Here is a 17,427-nt window from a genome sequence, read left to right as displayed (position 1 = left end):
TCGGATTGTATTTATTTACTGTATTTTATTATAACTGTTTTATGTGATTTTAATGTTTATATTTTGTGCTGGATTTTATTGTAAACCGCCCAGAGTCCCTCTTTTGGGGGAGATGGGCGGTGGCTAAATTTGAGCAATAAATAAACAATCAAACAAACAGTATATGGATATCTGTATCTCATATATATAATGTATGTGGAGAGTGAAGGCCAAAGGGGTCCCAGTGGTGGTAGGGGCAAGTGTGACCCCCAAGCTGGGAGAGAGGCTCCAGCAGATCCCAGGAACAGCATCAGAGCTCTCTGTCCAGAAGAGTGCAGTGCTAGGAACAGCCAAGATCCTGCGCAGAACCCTCAAACTCCCAGGCCTCTGGTGGAGGACCCGAGGTTGAGGAAGACACATACCACCCATAGGGGCGAGAAGGGAATTTTTTTACAGTATATATATATACCGTATATATATATATATATATATGTGTGTGTGTGTGTGTGTGTGTGTCTGGGTCTGTGTGTGTGTGTATATATATATATATATATATATATATATATATGAATTTTTTCAAACGATAAAACACAAATCTAAGAGTAAAAAGAGGAAAAGAAGAATTAAGAAAAGAAGAAGAAAAAGTGTGGGAAGCAAGAAGAAAAAAAGAGAAGAGAATTAACTAAAGAAACAAAAGTAAGTGACTTCCAACCTTCTTTGTAACAGAAATTAACAAATTCATTACCCAATCTCTCTCCTTAATATTACAGAAATCCCTTCAGTCCCATATTTAATTCTTCTTCAGTCATTAAACCTATAAATCATTACTTCACTTTTCTCTGTTTTCAACAAAAAGCCTGTAAAAGATTTCCAGTCTTTTAAAGAAGAACTCATTGTTTTATGCCTGACCAGAAACAGGTCAGTTTTGCCATTTTTGCCAATTCTGACCTCTTCATAATCCACTCCTCCATGGTGGGAATTTCAGTGCTTCTCCATAACAAGAATCTCAGATCACCACCTTGTATAATGAAACCAGTTGTGCCCTGTCCCCCACCCTCCCACTCCCCAATCAGACGTGGAAAGAATCATGGCTGCTGAGAAGAAAAGGTTGCAGCAGATAGTCTTGGTAATGTGACACTGACCACACAAAGGCAACATACCTGTTGAAATTGAGCAGTTCTGAGTGGGGCTCGAAAAGATACTCCATCATTTATTACACATTTGAATTTGTTCTAGATTTACTGAGAACAGTTGTTGCCAACATTCAAATCAGTACAGAATGTAACTAACAAAACACAAATGATCTTGAAGACTGTCCTTCAAAAGTGTTCAGAGTCCTTCAAATTTCAGTACTTCTCTTCTTCACAAGACCCAGAGCCAGGCATATGTTTAAAGCCTCCATAGCGAGGTACATGGACTTTTCTATTCATAGCAGGGAACAGGAATATGTTTATCCCTAAACGGTGCTATGTTGGGGTGCATCAGAGTTACAAATAATGTCCACACATATGCCAGCATGTGTCATAGCCTCATTTAAGGTCATTAAGTCATTCCCCCAACCCTGATCTCAGTCCACTTACAATTGCTAGAGGGATAGTTAAAATCCTTAGCTCCCTGTTTTCTCACCCCCTTCTCACCTTCTCCTGAGAGCCTCTTGCTAGAAGACCCAGTGCTCAAACAGCTGACTCAGTTCAGAAGTTAGAATCTCTGATCTGAGATGATTCTGTGGCCTCTGAGTCTTGCAGAATCAGGATTAATAGCATCCACAAGGGCAGAATTGGAAAGTCAAGAAGGCAAGTGGTGGGCGGGGGAGTGGGGGGAGATAAGGGGTTGTTTTTGTGAAGGATGAAGGCAACTCCAAGCTATAGATCTCCAACTCTATTGCGAACAAATACTTAATGGATTGTTTCTGGCCAACGTTACGTTTTAAGAGCACTATGATCCCCATCTTACCAAAGAGACCCTTCCAACTAGCAAGGATGCTGTTTCATCATGGAGTGCCTTCACAGTAGCAGCTACTTCCAGCGCAGTATTTCTGGCAAGACTCTGCAGGAGGAAAAAAAAGAAGATCCCAGAAACACAACATTGTAAATTTAATTTTAAATATTTGGTAATAATGATGGGGGGAAAAAACTCAGAATAACCTAAGTGGCTTTTCCTAGCAGGCTCTAAATATGGTCATGATCCCTTATGGGAACATTGTGAAAACGTATGCTTGAAATAAAGGCATTTCCATGATTCATAGGAAGCCCACATTTGCAGTCTGCCTCGCCACTAGAATTGGAGTCAGGAAGGTCTTCCCCAGAGAGAATTGACTTCCATTCGTTGCTCTGTGTGAACCAACTGATGCTACTTTCCAGAGATATTCTCTACATCAGATGCTTGGTCATCTATAATGCTTATGCCAATATGGACTAGTGATGGAAGAAGATCAGAGAACGATTATTACTGTCTTTCTCATAGGTATAATTCCTTATAATAACCAGCTTCATTATGACTCAGAGGCAGCAAATGCAGGGGGATCTATGGGATGGGCAAGACGATCAATATGAAGATCGCAACCATGGGATCGAAGCGCTGCACGTGTTTTAATGCATCACACACATGAAGAGCTTTTATACCGCCTCTCAACAGCTCCTTAAAGCAGCTGCATCCTTTCCCAGGAGCATGCAGCTGCCTCTGCAGAGTCAACGTGCTCCCAGGAAAACAAGATCCCACATCCATACATCCTCAGCCCCCTACTTTTGGATTCTTTTAAAGAAATAAAAGGGCTGTCCGATATCAGAAGCTTGTCAGATCTTGATTTTTTTGTGCCAATGGGTACCTAACCCTTCACTGAAGCGACCGTGGTAAATAGGATAACAGCACCGCGTTATAAAATTTACCGTGCATGTGTTAATTCTAAGCTTTGCCTATTTGGGGACGGACTTTCTTTTCCTTACCTCAGGGAATCTGGGGCTGGCCTTGGCTAAAGCATGAGAACAGGCATTCACGGCGTGAGCCAGCTCTTGTTCCAAAAGGCCGTGAGTTTTTGCAGCTTCACAGATTCTGGAAAAATAGCAGATTGGGGAGGGGGGAAAAGAGAATGAGAATTTCAAATGCCTGGCACGTTAATACACTTCTCCCTGAAAATATTGCCAGTAATAATAGAAGAAAGAGAAATAGTAGTGCCTAATAAGAAGACTGCATCCCCATTTAATCAATTTAATTTAGAATAACAAGTTTTAAAAATACAGCTAGTCCTCGCTTAACGATTACAACTGGGGCTGGAATTTTGGTTGCTAAGTGAAGCAGTCATTAAGTGAATTTGATTTTATGAACCTTTTTGCGGCAGTCGTTAAGCGAATCACCATAGGCATCAATGAGCCACATAGTCATTAAGCGAATCACCATAGGCATAAGACGACTGCATTCCCCTTGGCTGGCTGGGGAATTCTGGGAATTGAAGTCCACACATCTTAAAGTTGCTGAAGTTGAGAAGCTTTGCCCTAGAGAACCAGAGGATGCAACCCCACCCCAAGATTCTTCTAAATTTGCTTAATCTTCTCTTCAAATGCTAGTTTCTTTCCCCCCATTATATTTAACTCTGATCTCTTCACATTTATAATTATTTTTCATGCATTACAACCCACTTTACCCTTTCTCTGACCTTTTCCCTAGCGCTACATCAGACGTGACAAGTGAATGAAGGTTCCTTTAGCGTGTCATCTACTTTCTCTTCTATAATACAGCAAAAATCCAAGCTTTAATCTCTCTCCTTTTGCTAAAATTTCTCAGATAGGATTGCCCTATCTGGGCTGTAAATGACTCAAAGGGTTTGGGTTTTCTGTATCTGCCACCCCTCCCCACTTTTCCCCATACAGGTAGTCCTCGCTTAACAACCATTTGTTTAGTGATGGTTCAGACTTACAACGGTGCTGGAAAAACCTACTTATGACCAGTCCTCACACTTATGACCATTGCAGTGTCCCTGCAGTCCATGATCACGATTTGGGCACTTGGCAACCAGTTCACATTTATGACCGTTGCAGCATCCCGTGGTCACATGATCACCATTTCTGACCTTCCCAGCTGGCTTCTGGCTAGCAAAATCAATGGGGAACCACGTGATTCACTTAAAGACTACGTGGCTCGCTTGATGCCTACGGTGATCCACTTAACGACCGCCGCAAAAATGTTCATAAAATCAAATTCACGTAATGACGGCTTCGCTTAGCAACCAAAATTCCAGCCCCAATTGTGATCGTTAAGCGAGGACTAGCTGTATTTTTAAAACTTGTTATTCTAAATTAAATTGATTAAATTTGATTAAATTTGATTTATGAAGTCAATGAATTCATAAATCAAAACAGAGCCTAGATATGTATAACTGCACATGCTCTCATTAACGTTTATTCTTCCTTCCACCAATTCCTCTTTGGCCTTCCCCTTGTTGGGTTTGCTCCAATGCTAAATGTTAAACCCCTGGCGTCTCTTCAGGTTCTGTCTGTGTATGTATACAGTACTTGGAAATATTAAGCTGCTAATAACAACAGCTGGGAGAGCACCACTTGGCAATCTATATTCTCATTACTGTATTATTAACCTCTGTTCTTCAGGATCTATTGTAAAAAGGCAGGCGAGCTAAACCTAATCTTATTTCTAACCCTAGAAGTTGGAAATACCTTTCAAAATCTTACAGGTCAAACGGTGGCCATTTGGTCAAACCCTGTCTCCGAAAGGAAACTTTATCGGGAAAGCTAAGCAAACAAGCACGTCATTGCATCAGATTTAATTTTTCAAAAAAAAATGAGAAATTAGCAGTACTCCATGACCCACAGCATCCTTCGGGTAGGGAACCATGAGAGTGGTGTTGACCTGACCCCATGCAAGATCCGCCCCTTTTGTACTTGTGTCATGATGTCACATGCAGGTACAAATGGGGCGAAGCTTGTATCACAACAGCACAACGCTCCCTTTGTCATTTTGATAAAAAGAGTGGATCTGACAAATGCACACCTAGCCAATGTTAGAAAATTATAGTAAGCATGTAACACTTTTGCATGGGGTTTACCAAGGCCAGAAAATTATGGTTTGTTGGTCATTCATTCATTCATTCATTCATGCATGCAATTTAAAGGCTGCCCATCTCATAAACATGACTCTGGGCAGCTTTAGAACAGAATAAAAACAATAAAAAGCGACCAGAATTAAAAACAACAAAAATAACATAAAAATAGCAGCCAAAAACTCTTGCAAAACACTCAGACTAGCCATGATACAGGCTCACCCATGCTATCAGGGCCCCAGGCTTGATGGCAAAGCCAGATTTTCAGTGACTTGCAACAGTCCAGTAGGGTCGAGGCAAGTCTAATTTCTGTAATGGCATGTGGGAAAGGCCTTGGGAGACAGGGCGAAGAGATGCTTCTTAGGGAACAGTCAGATAAGAGAGAGCATAGTCCGCAGGTGCAGAATGGGTGGAGAAAAAGGCTCAGAAGGGACCCTCCCTAGCTTCTCAGGCTGTAAAGGAGACAGAGGGAGAATTGTACTTTCAGACTTGCAAGATTCTGTTAATGTAGCCTTACAATAATGTAGAATTAGTTAATCTGGTTGTGTTTCCTGCCTGGTCTACCTGGGAAGGCTGAGAATTTCTGAGGGAATGATACTCCAGAGGGCAGGCACCACAGCAGAAAAGGCTCTCCTTCTGGGTCCCAACAGATTACTCTCTCTCACAGATGGGGCTCGGAGCATGCCTCTCCTACCAGATCTAACAGGATGGGTAGACACCACTGGGGAGAGATGGTCCCATAAGTCACCTGGCCTCAAGACACGAAAGGCTTGAAAGGCAATCTCCAGCACCTTGAATTGCACCTGGGCACACACTGGCAACCAACACAGCTTGCAGAACACGGGTGTCACATGTGCCAAACGCCCAGCACCCATAACTGCTCGCATTTTGCACCCGTGGAAGCCTCCAAATATTCTTCAAGGGCAGCCCCATGTAGAGCGCATTGCAGTAATCCATTCAGGAGCGTTAAAGCACCAGAGCAACCCTGAGGTTAGCAGACTTGAAACATAACCAAGCCGACATGCTCCGTTTCAAGGCATGTGAAAATTCTGAAATACTGAGCTGCCTTTCCTCTTTTCCTACCTGGCGATCAGCTCTTCTGCCACCTGAGAACATGACTGGATCTGTGCTGCCTCTTCTTCAGATGCTAGCTCCACCGCCTGATGCAGGTACAAAGGTGACCGTAGGCCTGGTTTGCAAGAATCACACTTCTGCTTGTCTTCCCAGGATCTTAACGTACTCTCAAAGGCCTGTTCAGAATTGAAAAGGTGCTCTGACATCGCTCAAGCCACAGCACATTCCTAGCCTACGTCGATGGTGCATATTTGCAATGGAAGGGACAAAAGACCTTATTTGGGCTTTTTCCCTCTTTGTCCCCACATTGCATAAAGGTGTGCCTGCAGATTCGTGTGCATGAGAAAGGAGGCATTTATATTTGTGACCCAGGGCATCTGGGGAGGGGAGAAAAGTGTCAAAAAAGTCAAGATGGCCACTGCAACTGTGCAATCCAAGCCTTGTGCTTTTTGTATAACTATCACACCTGCAATGCATGGCTTTAATTGCATGATCAAGGCCCCCATCTTCACATTTTTGCACACACCCCCTATTTTTTTAGTGCTTGTGAATAAAAATAATACGCCTACACTCTGTGAGAGGTATCTTCATTATTCTATGAAACTAAAACTAATCAGCATTCTTGGTTTCATGGGATAATGAAGATACCTCTCACAGGCCCAAATATTCCTGCAAACTATACATGCTCCACTTAGTAAGGCATGATATTGGAGACAGATACTTTCATTAATCTCTTATTCCCGCATGTTACTTTTTTTCTTAATGAAACTGAATCAAATTTCTCACAAGTTTGATGCACGAGGAAATCCCCTGTGTTTTTGTACTTTCGACAAAGAAGAGGAGGAGGAGGAAGAAGAAGAATAGTCAAATAAGAATTATTCTTATTATTGAACACATTATCATTTGGGGTTATTGTTGCTCTTACTATTATTACAGAATATGTTAAATAAAGATCCCTTCTGTAACAATCTTGCATGTTCCTTTTTGTTAATGAAACAGAAATTTCTCACTTTTTCTTTTTTGTGTTTACATTTTTGTGCCTGATTTCTTATTTATTTATTTATTTATAAATTTATTCACCGCCCATCTCTCCCGAATGGGGGGACTCTGGGCAGCTTATACTTAGAGATAGTGGATACATGAAATTATTCTTACAGAAGATTTATTATTATTGTTGTTATTGTTGTTATGGACACTGTGTATTAGGAGAAAGATCCCTTCTGTAACATTCTTGCATGTTCCTTTTTTTTTTTAATTTCTCACTTGCATTTATGTTTCCATTTTTGTCCTTGCGTTCTTGTACTTATGGTCAGTGGCCAAAACTAATACATGAAATTATTATTATCATCATCATCATCATTGCTACGTATTAGGAAAAAGATCCCCCCCATAACGTACCCTGTCTCGTGTTAGCATCTGTGCTCTGTTTTTATGCACAATTTTAATGATGCCTGGTGGCTGAATCCAAGCTTCCCCATCTACCTGTACAGGTACGCCTTCATCTCCAAGTATGGTGATCTTTACTGTCCGGCACTGAAAAAGAGTAAGCAGGTTTCAGCCCAGTGGAATATGTTGAAGCAACTTCCATGAAGAGCTGGGGCTCCTGTCCAGACCCATCTCAAGGGCAAAAGGCTGCTGCACTTTGGCATTTGTGGGGATTTGCGGCCCACTTGGAGTGAAAACAGAAAGTCTATACTTGGTTCACCTGCAGCTGGCTGAAACAGCAGACCAGCTCATTTCCTTGTTCCTGGGCAACACACAAACCTGGGCTATTCTGTGGTGTTGGAGCTTGATAACTCGAGAAACAGCCATCTGCATGCTGCCGAATACTGCGACCACCTCCAGGATTTTATCATCAAACGATGGTGCCCCAAATATCTGGTGGGGAAAGAGAGATGTTTTATGCTCTGTAACTCACTTTGTGACATTTAAATATTTGCATTCCAGCACTGAGGTCATTGAGGGATTAGCTCTTTGGCTGCAGGATACAAATCAGCATTTCTCAAATATCAGCACTAGACATTTGGAACGGAACTGTAATATTAAAGGTCACTACCGAAGTATTTGAAATAGTTGCTATGAACAATGTTGGAACTGGAATGCTTCATCAATATGTGAGACCGTTTGGGCTATTCAAAATGCCAAAAGTGCAATGAAAATGAGAATAGCTCTTTTTTTAGATTTTTTCACCCTGCCTTTATTATTGTTATAAATAACTCAAGGCAGGGAACATACCTAACACTCCTTCCTCCTCCTATTTTCCCCACAACAGCAACCCTGTAAGGTGGGTTGGGCTGAGAGGGAGGGACTGGCCCAAGGTCGCCCAGCCGGCTTTCATGCCTAAGGCGGGACTAGAACTCTCCTACCACGCCTGATTGGCTCTTGGGCTGAGAGAGAGGGACTGGCCCAAGGTCACCCAGCCAGCTTTCAGGCCTAAGGCAGGACTAGAACTCTCCTACCACGCCTGATTGGCTCTTGGGCTGAGAGAGAGGGACTGGCCCAAGGTCACCCAGCCAGCTTTCAGGCCTAAGGCGGGACTAGAACTCTCCTACCATGCCTGACTGGCTCTTGGGATGAGAGAGAGTGGCTGGCCCAAGGTCGCCCGGCCAGCTTTCATGCCTAGGGCAGGAGTAGAACTCACAATTTGCTGGTTTCTAGCCCGGTGCCTTAACTACTACACCAGACTGGCTCTGTCCCCACAACCAAGCCATCCCCTTTGCAGCCTGAAGCAAAACCCGAGTCAAGAATAGGTGGTTCCTATCCAGTGCCTTGGTCCAATTATAACTTGTGATAGTCCCATAACTTACAACAAAGACCATGATATCTTGATCCAGCCTATTAAGGCAGCCTCAGCTTGGATGATGGTCCTCAGTTCTGAAGCTCTCCAGCACCATTCTAGAGACCACCTTAATAAGCTTGGTAAGGGATTCAGTTGGATGAGTGTACTCTAATGATGAACCAACTTGGGAATTAGCAACAAAACCTCTAAGTAATAGGGATGATTAGCCAACCAGTAACTTCCTTTATCAATAATGTTGTTTTTAAGAATACATTTTGGAAATACCATTGATGTTCCGTGATGCCAAATGAAAATGTGGTTGGTACCAAATAGACTTCAAAAAAGTCTTGCAAAACTATGCTTTAAGAAATGGACATACAATATTTAAAGAACTCTTAACAAAAAGTATTTTCCATATTTATGCAAATTGCATTTTGCATAAATATGGAAAATACTGGCTCATAGGACTTTGGAAGCAAATATGCACGTTACTTACATCATCCTCCTTGGTTCCACCCCAGAAATTAGTCCCACCAGCATAGCTTGGGATATTCAAGACAGCTATGCCTTGAAGACTTGGAAGAGGGATGTATTGTCCATCACACTGCAATGTATAAAATCCTATATAAATAATCCCAGAAATACACTGCAATTTCCATTAATCACACATATAGGTTGGACTTGAAGGCTAACTTATCTAGCTTCCCCTGCTTAGCCAGGATGTTCTATGCATGTTTCATACATGGACTTTATGAGTGAAGTCTCTTAGATTAAGTCTTCCATTATACAATGCCCACAGAAGAAAAGGACAAACACTTCACCAATATAAGAAAGACCTTCTAGCCTTCTATTGAGGCAAGCCAGAGACTACAGCAAGACCTTTAGCCAACTTCTGGTTCCAAATTTGGTTCTGAATTATATCTTTGCCACGAATAAACTTATCTAAGCAAAATAAGATAGCTTTGGGTAGAGAGGGGCTGACACTTTGTGACACTCAGTATTGTAATATGCTTGACATCAGATTGTCTTTGAAAATGGTCCCCAAACTGCAGATATGATAGAATTTAGAAAAGAGATTGTTGGGTAATGGATCCAAGGAATTGGAGTAGGGCTTCTTGACCAAGGTCTCAGACCTGACCAGGGATTGCAGGATAAAATTCTTCTGAATCCAGGTCTTCTGAAGACACAGCACAGGCCTCTGACCCTGAAGATAGTGTGCAGAGAACAGTGTCTCTGCTGTGGTGTAGTAGTTACACTAGCCCCCAGAAACCCCCCCAATTCTTCCCTCCCTGACAGGGCTGAGAGACAGGATCCACATGTTAACACAGAGGGATCAACTGGAAGAGATCACAGTCCCTTCAATACTACTGAAAGACTCAAAGATCTAAGAGAACCCACAGGTGACAGTCTCAAAGATGACCATATATCTCTTTCAGAGACAACCAAGAATATTTCTATCTTAAACCCAAAGACCCTGTTTCTTATGTACAGATTTTTCATAAAACCCCTGAGAGTCCATGTCGATCAAGATGGTAGATAAATGACATGAATGAATGAATGAATGAGTGTTGTTTGATACCCAGCTAGACTTTTGTCTACTTTAATGTATTCTGAGATATCCTTACATCACAAGGGGCAATTGTCAACAGGTGAAGAAGACCTTTAGAACAAAGATCAAACCAAAATACCATGAAGCATCAAAAGGCAGAGATTCATCTTGCCTCAGGAGAAACTAGACAACTGAGTGGCTGGGAATTCAAGCATTACCTCAAGCTGAACTTTCTGTTCTAAGTTTTTGTAAGTCCGTTGTAACAGTTCTTTCGTACCAAGCACTCCGTACCACATCATGTTCTTTGTCCTACTTCTAAAAGTAAAAGCACAGTGATCAAACAGAGGCATGGAATTAACCAATCAAACACATTCAGTAAGGCACCAACTCCTGCTTAGATGTTGAAAAAAACACACACACACAGAGGAATATTTTGTACAAATATATAGGCAAGGGCTATTTCAAATCGTGACGGTAACTCACCTGCATTTTTCAGGGTGTTCTTCCCGTTTATTGTTAAATTCTAATGAAATCTTTGCATCTAATCCAATGCCAAAATAATTGTTCATGACGCACTTCTCTGAATAGCCTTCCCTGTACACAAATGCACAACTACTGTTGATAATAGCACAATAGAGAGGAAGCATGCACAGGTATACAAACAACAGCACATTTCTAGCGTCCTTCTTAGAGCGCCCCACTGCTGCCATTGTTATCCAATCATGCAAGGGTAACCACTGAGGGCTAAGTAAGGATTGGATATTAGGGCTGCATAGCGATCCAGATTCCAGTGGGGAAAAAGTGGTTTGGATCACTCATGTGGCACCTATCGGCATCTTCTTAAATCTAGAACCCAGGAGAACCTAGGAGAAGATGTGGCTTTTCTAAGACTTTGTTGACAGGTACAACATATACCCCTTCACATGATCCAAATTACCTCTTCCCCTCTGAATCCAGATTGCTTCATAGTCCTACTAATTACTTACTATTGGAAGTAGGAGAAAAGTTACCGGATGGCATACTGTACCATGATTGTCATCACTCTGCAACGCTCTGTGGAAAGCAGACTTGCTCCCACAAAGGCAGGACAACAGGTACAGGTTGATCCCACAACCTGTTGCTAACCCCACTTCACACCGATGTCAATTCAAAAAGCCACTCTTTGTGACTGAGATATAGTGCAGAGGACTATATCAGATGTTCAGGATAACAAAGCTTTCACATGCCTTCACTATACACAATTTCCTGGTTCTTTTGCCCACTTCCGGGAACAAAGGAGTTCATAAAAATACTGTGTGTCTAGCAAAATCCTCACTCATATCCTGTTCCATTAAGCTAATATATGATTGCCTCCAACACATGCCTCAGCTTTAATATAAGAGGTACTAATGGCCAGAATTACATGTTTTCTGTGGTAATAGAAAGAAGATAAATTAAATTCCATCCCTACCCACTTTACTTACATAATCCTTTTTTTGCTTGTTTTTGTTTTTGCTAATTGGTGAGAGGGACAAGCCAGTGGATGGCCACCAGATGGCAGCACAGTATTAGTATTTTCTTTTAACTTTGCTGGCATCTAGTGGTCATCTGGATTGTTGCAGCCCTAACATGATAATTGTGATGAAGGATATTTAAATCCCATCACCTACTACTGAGAATCTTACTCCATTATCTCCTGTCCTTCTGTCCTAGATGCCCTAGTCACCGGCCACACATCTGAAAGACAAATCCTGAAAGTTTAGAAATGAATGAGTTTCTCAGGACAAGAATTCTATACTCAGATGTCATGGCCTTTTCTACTTAGAATGCAAAAAGCCCTAATATTATACTGCCCATATGATGTATCTTGTCCTAAGTCCATTCCTTCTCTATTTTTAATCTTTTCAAGCAAGATCTGGCAGTGACACAGTGACACCACTGTGTAGTTCTCCCCCTCCTCCAATGCCCTCTATAAGACATAGTTACCCCACTAACTCTTAATAAAGTGCACTATTTTGAAAGCTTTTAAGCAGCAGCAGGTTCACTATATACTCTAGAAAAACCTATCAACATTAGACCATCCATTTCCTCAGAAAAGACTGACATTTCTCTACTATGTGTTATATAAATGGGGAAGGCACTTTGGCCTTCAAAAAAGCTTTTGGATAGCAGGCTCTTCCTTGCCTTCAAAAGCACGCCACGTACATCACAGCATCTCTTACTGCTTCCATTGTAACCTCTGATTAGCACTGTGAAGGTTGGGTGGCTACTCCTAATCTCACAGAGGTAATAAATGAGCTTTAAGCATGTCTACCTACACTAGTCCCAAAACAGATGCTGTGATTATCTTTGGGCCACTCAAGACTTAACTCTTTCACTTTTTTCAATAGGTAAAGAGGCAAAGAAGCTATTCCATGAGAATTCCATAGCAGGAGGACATATCTCCCCAAACTTTGCCAATTTCCTGTTTCTCATTGTTAAAACTGTAAGAGTGGAGGACTCTAGGAACTATACAGGTAGTCCTTGACTTACGGCCACAATTGGGCCTGGAATTTCCATCATAAGTCATTGCGGTCATAAGTCGAGTCACTATGTGACCGGACCCAACTTTATGACCATTTTTACAGTGGCCGTTAAATGAATGTGTTCTTAAGTGAATCACTGCGGTCGTTAAGCGAATCCAGCTTCCCAAAAGGATGTTTTTTGCTGGAAAACAGCAAAAAACTTCACAAAATGCAATCACATGACCGCATGACGCTGCAGCCAGTCATAAATGCGAGCCGGTTGCCAAGTGTCCGAAATGCAATCATGTGACCAGCAGCCAGTCATAAATGCGAGCCAGTTGCCAAGTGTCCAAAATGCAATCATGTGACCAGCGGGGTGCAACATTTTGCAACGCTCAGAAGTGCTTTACAGGCTTAAAGCACCAATTCAGAGGCTGTCGTAACTTTGATTTGTCATTAAACGAACTGTTGTAAGTCGAGGACTACCTGTATACTGATATATTGTTTTTGTTTAAAACAAAAGAATATGCCTTTTTTTCCCCTCTACACTAATCAGAAGTTCTGTCTTTCTGCTCTGAGTAGGAAGAGCCCACCAGGGAGCAGACAACTCTACTACCCATTGGAAATGAAAATGGCTTAGGCCTCTGCCATTCATATGTTCTTTCATGTAATGCATGACATATGGTACTGGATATTAATACTGCAAAAAAAAGAGCACCCACTAAATGAGAAAAGAGCAAGAATTAAACTTTTTTCTTACAGTGATTCTGGATCGGGATCAATAAAAGGGGTGGCACCGTAGGGGTCAATATTTGCTAGTAACATTTTGCTGATGATAGAACTTCCTGCAATCGAAGCAGCAAGGCCCGCTCTCAGACCTGATTGGAAAGGGGAAAAACACATGCTGTAAGTATCTGTCGTGCCTGTTCAGGTCACTGAGGGATCATTTCATAGGAAAGGGCAGGTGAAACCTTGCCTCCTAAAGCATTTTGGTCAACAGTGCCCATGAGGAAATATCAGAGGTGAAAATGTTTCATGTTCTAGGTTTCCAAAATCTCCCTTCTGTTTGTTGGAAACAGTAGGGAACAAAACTGGTGGGAAGAAAACAAGCCTCTTTTTCTACTGAACACTCTGCTTTCAGAGTGTTGAAAACTTCCTCAAAAACAGGAATGACTTGAGTCTGCAAAGGGAACTGTCCAACTCACAAGGCTTTCAACAAGACTGGTCCCATCCTACACCTCCTGCTAGTTTGCCCAGGGGAAGAAGTAATTGGATTAACAAGTATAAGTGTTTGGTCTGGTGGTTAAGGCAACGAGGTAGAAACCAGGAGACTGAGAGTTCTAGTCCCGCCCTAGGCATGAAAGCCAGCTGGGTGACCTTGGGCCAGTCCCTCTTTCTCAGCCCAACAGCCAATCAGGCGTGGTAGGAGAGTTCTAGTCCCGCTTTAGGCATAGAAGCCGTCTGGGTGACCTTGGGCCAGTCCTTCTCTCTCAGCCCAACTCACCTCACAGGGTTGTTGTTATCAGGAAAATAGGAGGAGGAGGGAGTATTAGGTATGTTCCCTGCCTTGAGTTATTTATAAAAATAATAAAGGCAGGATAGAAAAATAAATAAATAAATAAAATAAGTGCTACCTGTCCATTCCTTGAATGGTAAATGCATGGTGGGCTCTGCTCTGCTAGGTCATCTCATGTGCTTCCCTTCAAGTAAGGGAAGATGTGTACCAGAAAACCTTCTCTAGGCTCAGGAAAATTGAAAACTAGATCCCCCCTAGGGAGAACTTTCTCCTTGCAGGAGGATTCAGGGAATAATGGTCTTCTCATGATTGACTCCAAGGTAGGACTTCTCTGTTTGCCCCTATCCTCTAACTCCATCCAGGCCACAAGTGGTACAGGGGCTGAATCTGGCCTGGCTCCAATTCACTTCTCCAAAAAAAAAAAAAAATTATGAAATCTTCATTACCTGGACAAATTATTCTTGTGTTCAGGACTGGAAGGTTTTCCTTGCTGGCAACACCGGCTGGGGCTGAAAAAGAACTGGCATGTGAAGGAATGCGACTTCTCTGTCCTTCTGGAGATTTGGGGGCAGTTTTAACTGGTCAGAGAGGGAAAATATATACTTTTGTTTTACACGTAGGAATTATATAAATGAGCCATAGCAACCACCAGGTTTTGCCTACTGGAAGCTTTTCTCCATATTTCATTTTAGGAATTCATAGGGCCTTTTTCCTTCATGGGAAGAAAAACAGATTTTAAAACATTTCACTATGTTAATGCTCAATTTCTTAAAAAAAAAAAATCCTGCATGCTACACAAATCTTGAAAGTATAGATTGCCTTATATCAATAATCATTTACACCAAAGCAAACACTGAACAAGTATTTCATTATCATTATTATACTGGGATTACTTATTTATTTTATTGGATTTATTTATTTATTATATGGCGATTGCTTATTTATTTTATTGGATTTATTTATTTATTATATGGTGATTACTTATTTATTTTATTGGATTTATGTCTTTATTGGATTTGGAAGGCTGGCCGGCTCCCAAATGACTCTGGGTAGTTTACATATTTAAAAAGAGAAAAAGACAATTAAAAAAGAAAAGAAAATCACTCATGGCTTTATAAAAAAAAAAACAACCTGCCATTACTGCTTTCCAGATGCCATTATTCTTTAATGGTCTTTTCAGCATTTTTAACTTGTGGATGTACTGTATGTAATATTTTAAGCAAACAAAGTGTGTGTGTGTCTGTCTGTGTATGTGTGTTTGTGTATTTGGTCATTTGCCTCTTCTGAAAAGAGAGGGAGAGGGAAGGAGGGAGAGATTTCAAAAGAGGCAAATTACCAAGTTGCATTCTGTCCTTTGCGATTCAGGTACACAACAAACGGCTTCGTCAAAGAATGCATCATAATTCCTTGGAATTCTTTGCTCTTGTTTTGTTTTTTGTTTTTTTTGACTGGTTCTTCACTGTTTCACAGAAAGCCATGATGCTGTGAGGGTCACATCAGCAAAGCCTGGGAGCCACAAGTCCATTGTACAAACACAGTGGAGTGGTCATGAACAGCTCAACCTGAAAAAGGGCTGCAAGAAATCCATTATCATGAAAGGGTGGGAAAGAAAAACCCTGCATTTGAATTATGGTGCCATAGATAAGATGTTATTAGACTGTAGACTGGATCTTCATCTTTACTAGGACTCCTTAGAATCATAATCAAAACTCCTTATGTAGCCAACCCGCACTCTTGATTTCTCCATGAAATCTCCTAAGTGCAGCTTGGTACTCCTACAGAGCAATGTATCCCACCAGCCTGGCTTTAAGCTTGACTGGTGGTCATGCAACAAGCTAAGCCACCATTTACAAAAACCAAACCAATGATCAGCATGGCAGGACCAAACCATACAAACCAGGTTAGATTTTAGCAATGGGGCAGGAGGAGCCATGGGCCTACTGCCGATTCTTCTCTTCCACCCCTCCCTTATGGAATTCCCTGCCATTGTATGTGGGGATATTGATCAATTTTGATGGTTTTCAAGGGGGAACCACATAAATCCATGGAGAATTCAACTACTGTATGCCAGGCTATTAATTTTCATAGATCTATGCTCCTTTCTGGGTCGGCAGAAATGGGCCGTCACCCTTGTCCATGTTTGGGAGTATCTCAAATGTACCATTGGTTATCAGTAAAACAAAATGGCAGACCAGGTGAGGCCTTTCTTGATCCAGCATAGATCTTCTTGCATTCCTAGGCCCACATTTGTCTTTCCCCTCCCCCAGGAGGTGCCTTGAACTTTCCCCAATCAGAGAAGGGCTGGTATAGCTTCTCTATCGAGCCATCTAGCACATGTATTCCTAGTTGGGGAGCAAACTGTTACAGGAGCCTCACTGCCCCTTGATTAATCAGGGGAGGCATCTTTGTGGGATACCTTACAATCTCACATGTTCCTCATTTGGGAAGGGCATGGGGTATCTGCTGTGAATCTACCCCAAAGAGAAAGTTCCATTTGGAGCAAAGGGGGGAGATTTTTCCCTGTTCAGGAGCACAGGAGGAACAAGCTTCTCCTATACAGTATAGCGCAATGGATGATGTCAGACTCAAGACTCCCTGCATGAAATGAATCCAGCGAGCAGGTTGATAGAAACCTACTCTTTCTAGATCTTCTTTTCGGGATGATTCTTTTTTTAAACTGAGAGACAGTTGCATTTCATAAAGCTAAAAATAATTCTGATATCAACTGAGAATATCAGTTGAAAACAAATAAAACTCTACTAGATCTAACTGGAGTGCATCGTTTGCTTATTTTTAGTTTCTCTTATAAAAATGTCCCAACATGTTCTCCTCTTAAAGGCTGCCTAGAGAAGAGGAAAGGCATGGATTCTTGGATGCTTACATCTCTTGTGTCCCACATTTACTGGGTATACAGTAATCCTAATGTAGTCAAATGCTAGCCAAAATTTATTTATTTGTTTGTTTGTTTATACATGCATTGGCACACTGCCCACTCCTGTG

At 41.7% G+C, this 17,427-nt stretch overlaps 1 protein-coding gene across 1 annotated transcript in view; it reads right to left on the bottom strand.

The window, feature by feature from the left end:
* The window catches only part of DGKH (diacylglycerol kinase eta), a 64,080-nt gene that overhangs the window by 13,314 nt on the left and 33,339 nt on the right, over positions 1-17,427 (bottom strand). Inside the window, exons 14-23 of the mRNA XM_063304564.1 lie at positions 14,874-14,936; positions 13,672-13,789; positions 10,912-11,022; positions 10,647-10,743; positions 9,376-9,483; positions 7,865-7,978; positions 7,499-7,633; positions 6,110-6,276; positions 2,922-3,027; positions 1,933-2,025 (exon numbers count right to left, since the gene is read on the bottom strand). Coding sequence (XP_063160634.1) covers positions 1,933-2,025; positions 2,922-3,027; positions 6,110-6,276; positions 7,499-7,633; positions 7,865-7,978; positions 9,376-9,483; positions 10,647-10,743; positions 10,912-11,022; positions 13,672-13,789; positions 14,874-14,936 — 1,112 coding nt within the window. The remainder of the gene's footprint in view (positions 1-1,932; positions 2,026-2,921; positions 3,028-6,109; positions 6,277-7,498; positions 7,634-7,864; positions 7,979-9,375; positions 9,484-10,646; positions 10,744-10,911; positions 11,023-13,671; positions 13,790-14,873; positions 14,937-17,427) is intronic.

Source organism: Candoia aspera, chromosome 5 (assembly GCF_035149785.1).
Source record: "Candoia aspera isolate rCanAsp1 chromosome 5, rCanAsp1.hap2, whole genome shotgun sequence".
NCBI classification, from domain to species: Eukaryota; Metazoa; Chordata; class Lepidosauria; order Squamata; family Boidae; genus Candoia; species Candoia aspera.
Note: the sequence above shows the minus strand (reverse complement) of the source record. Positions and strands in the feature narration are given on the sequence as shown.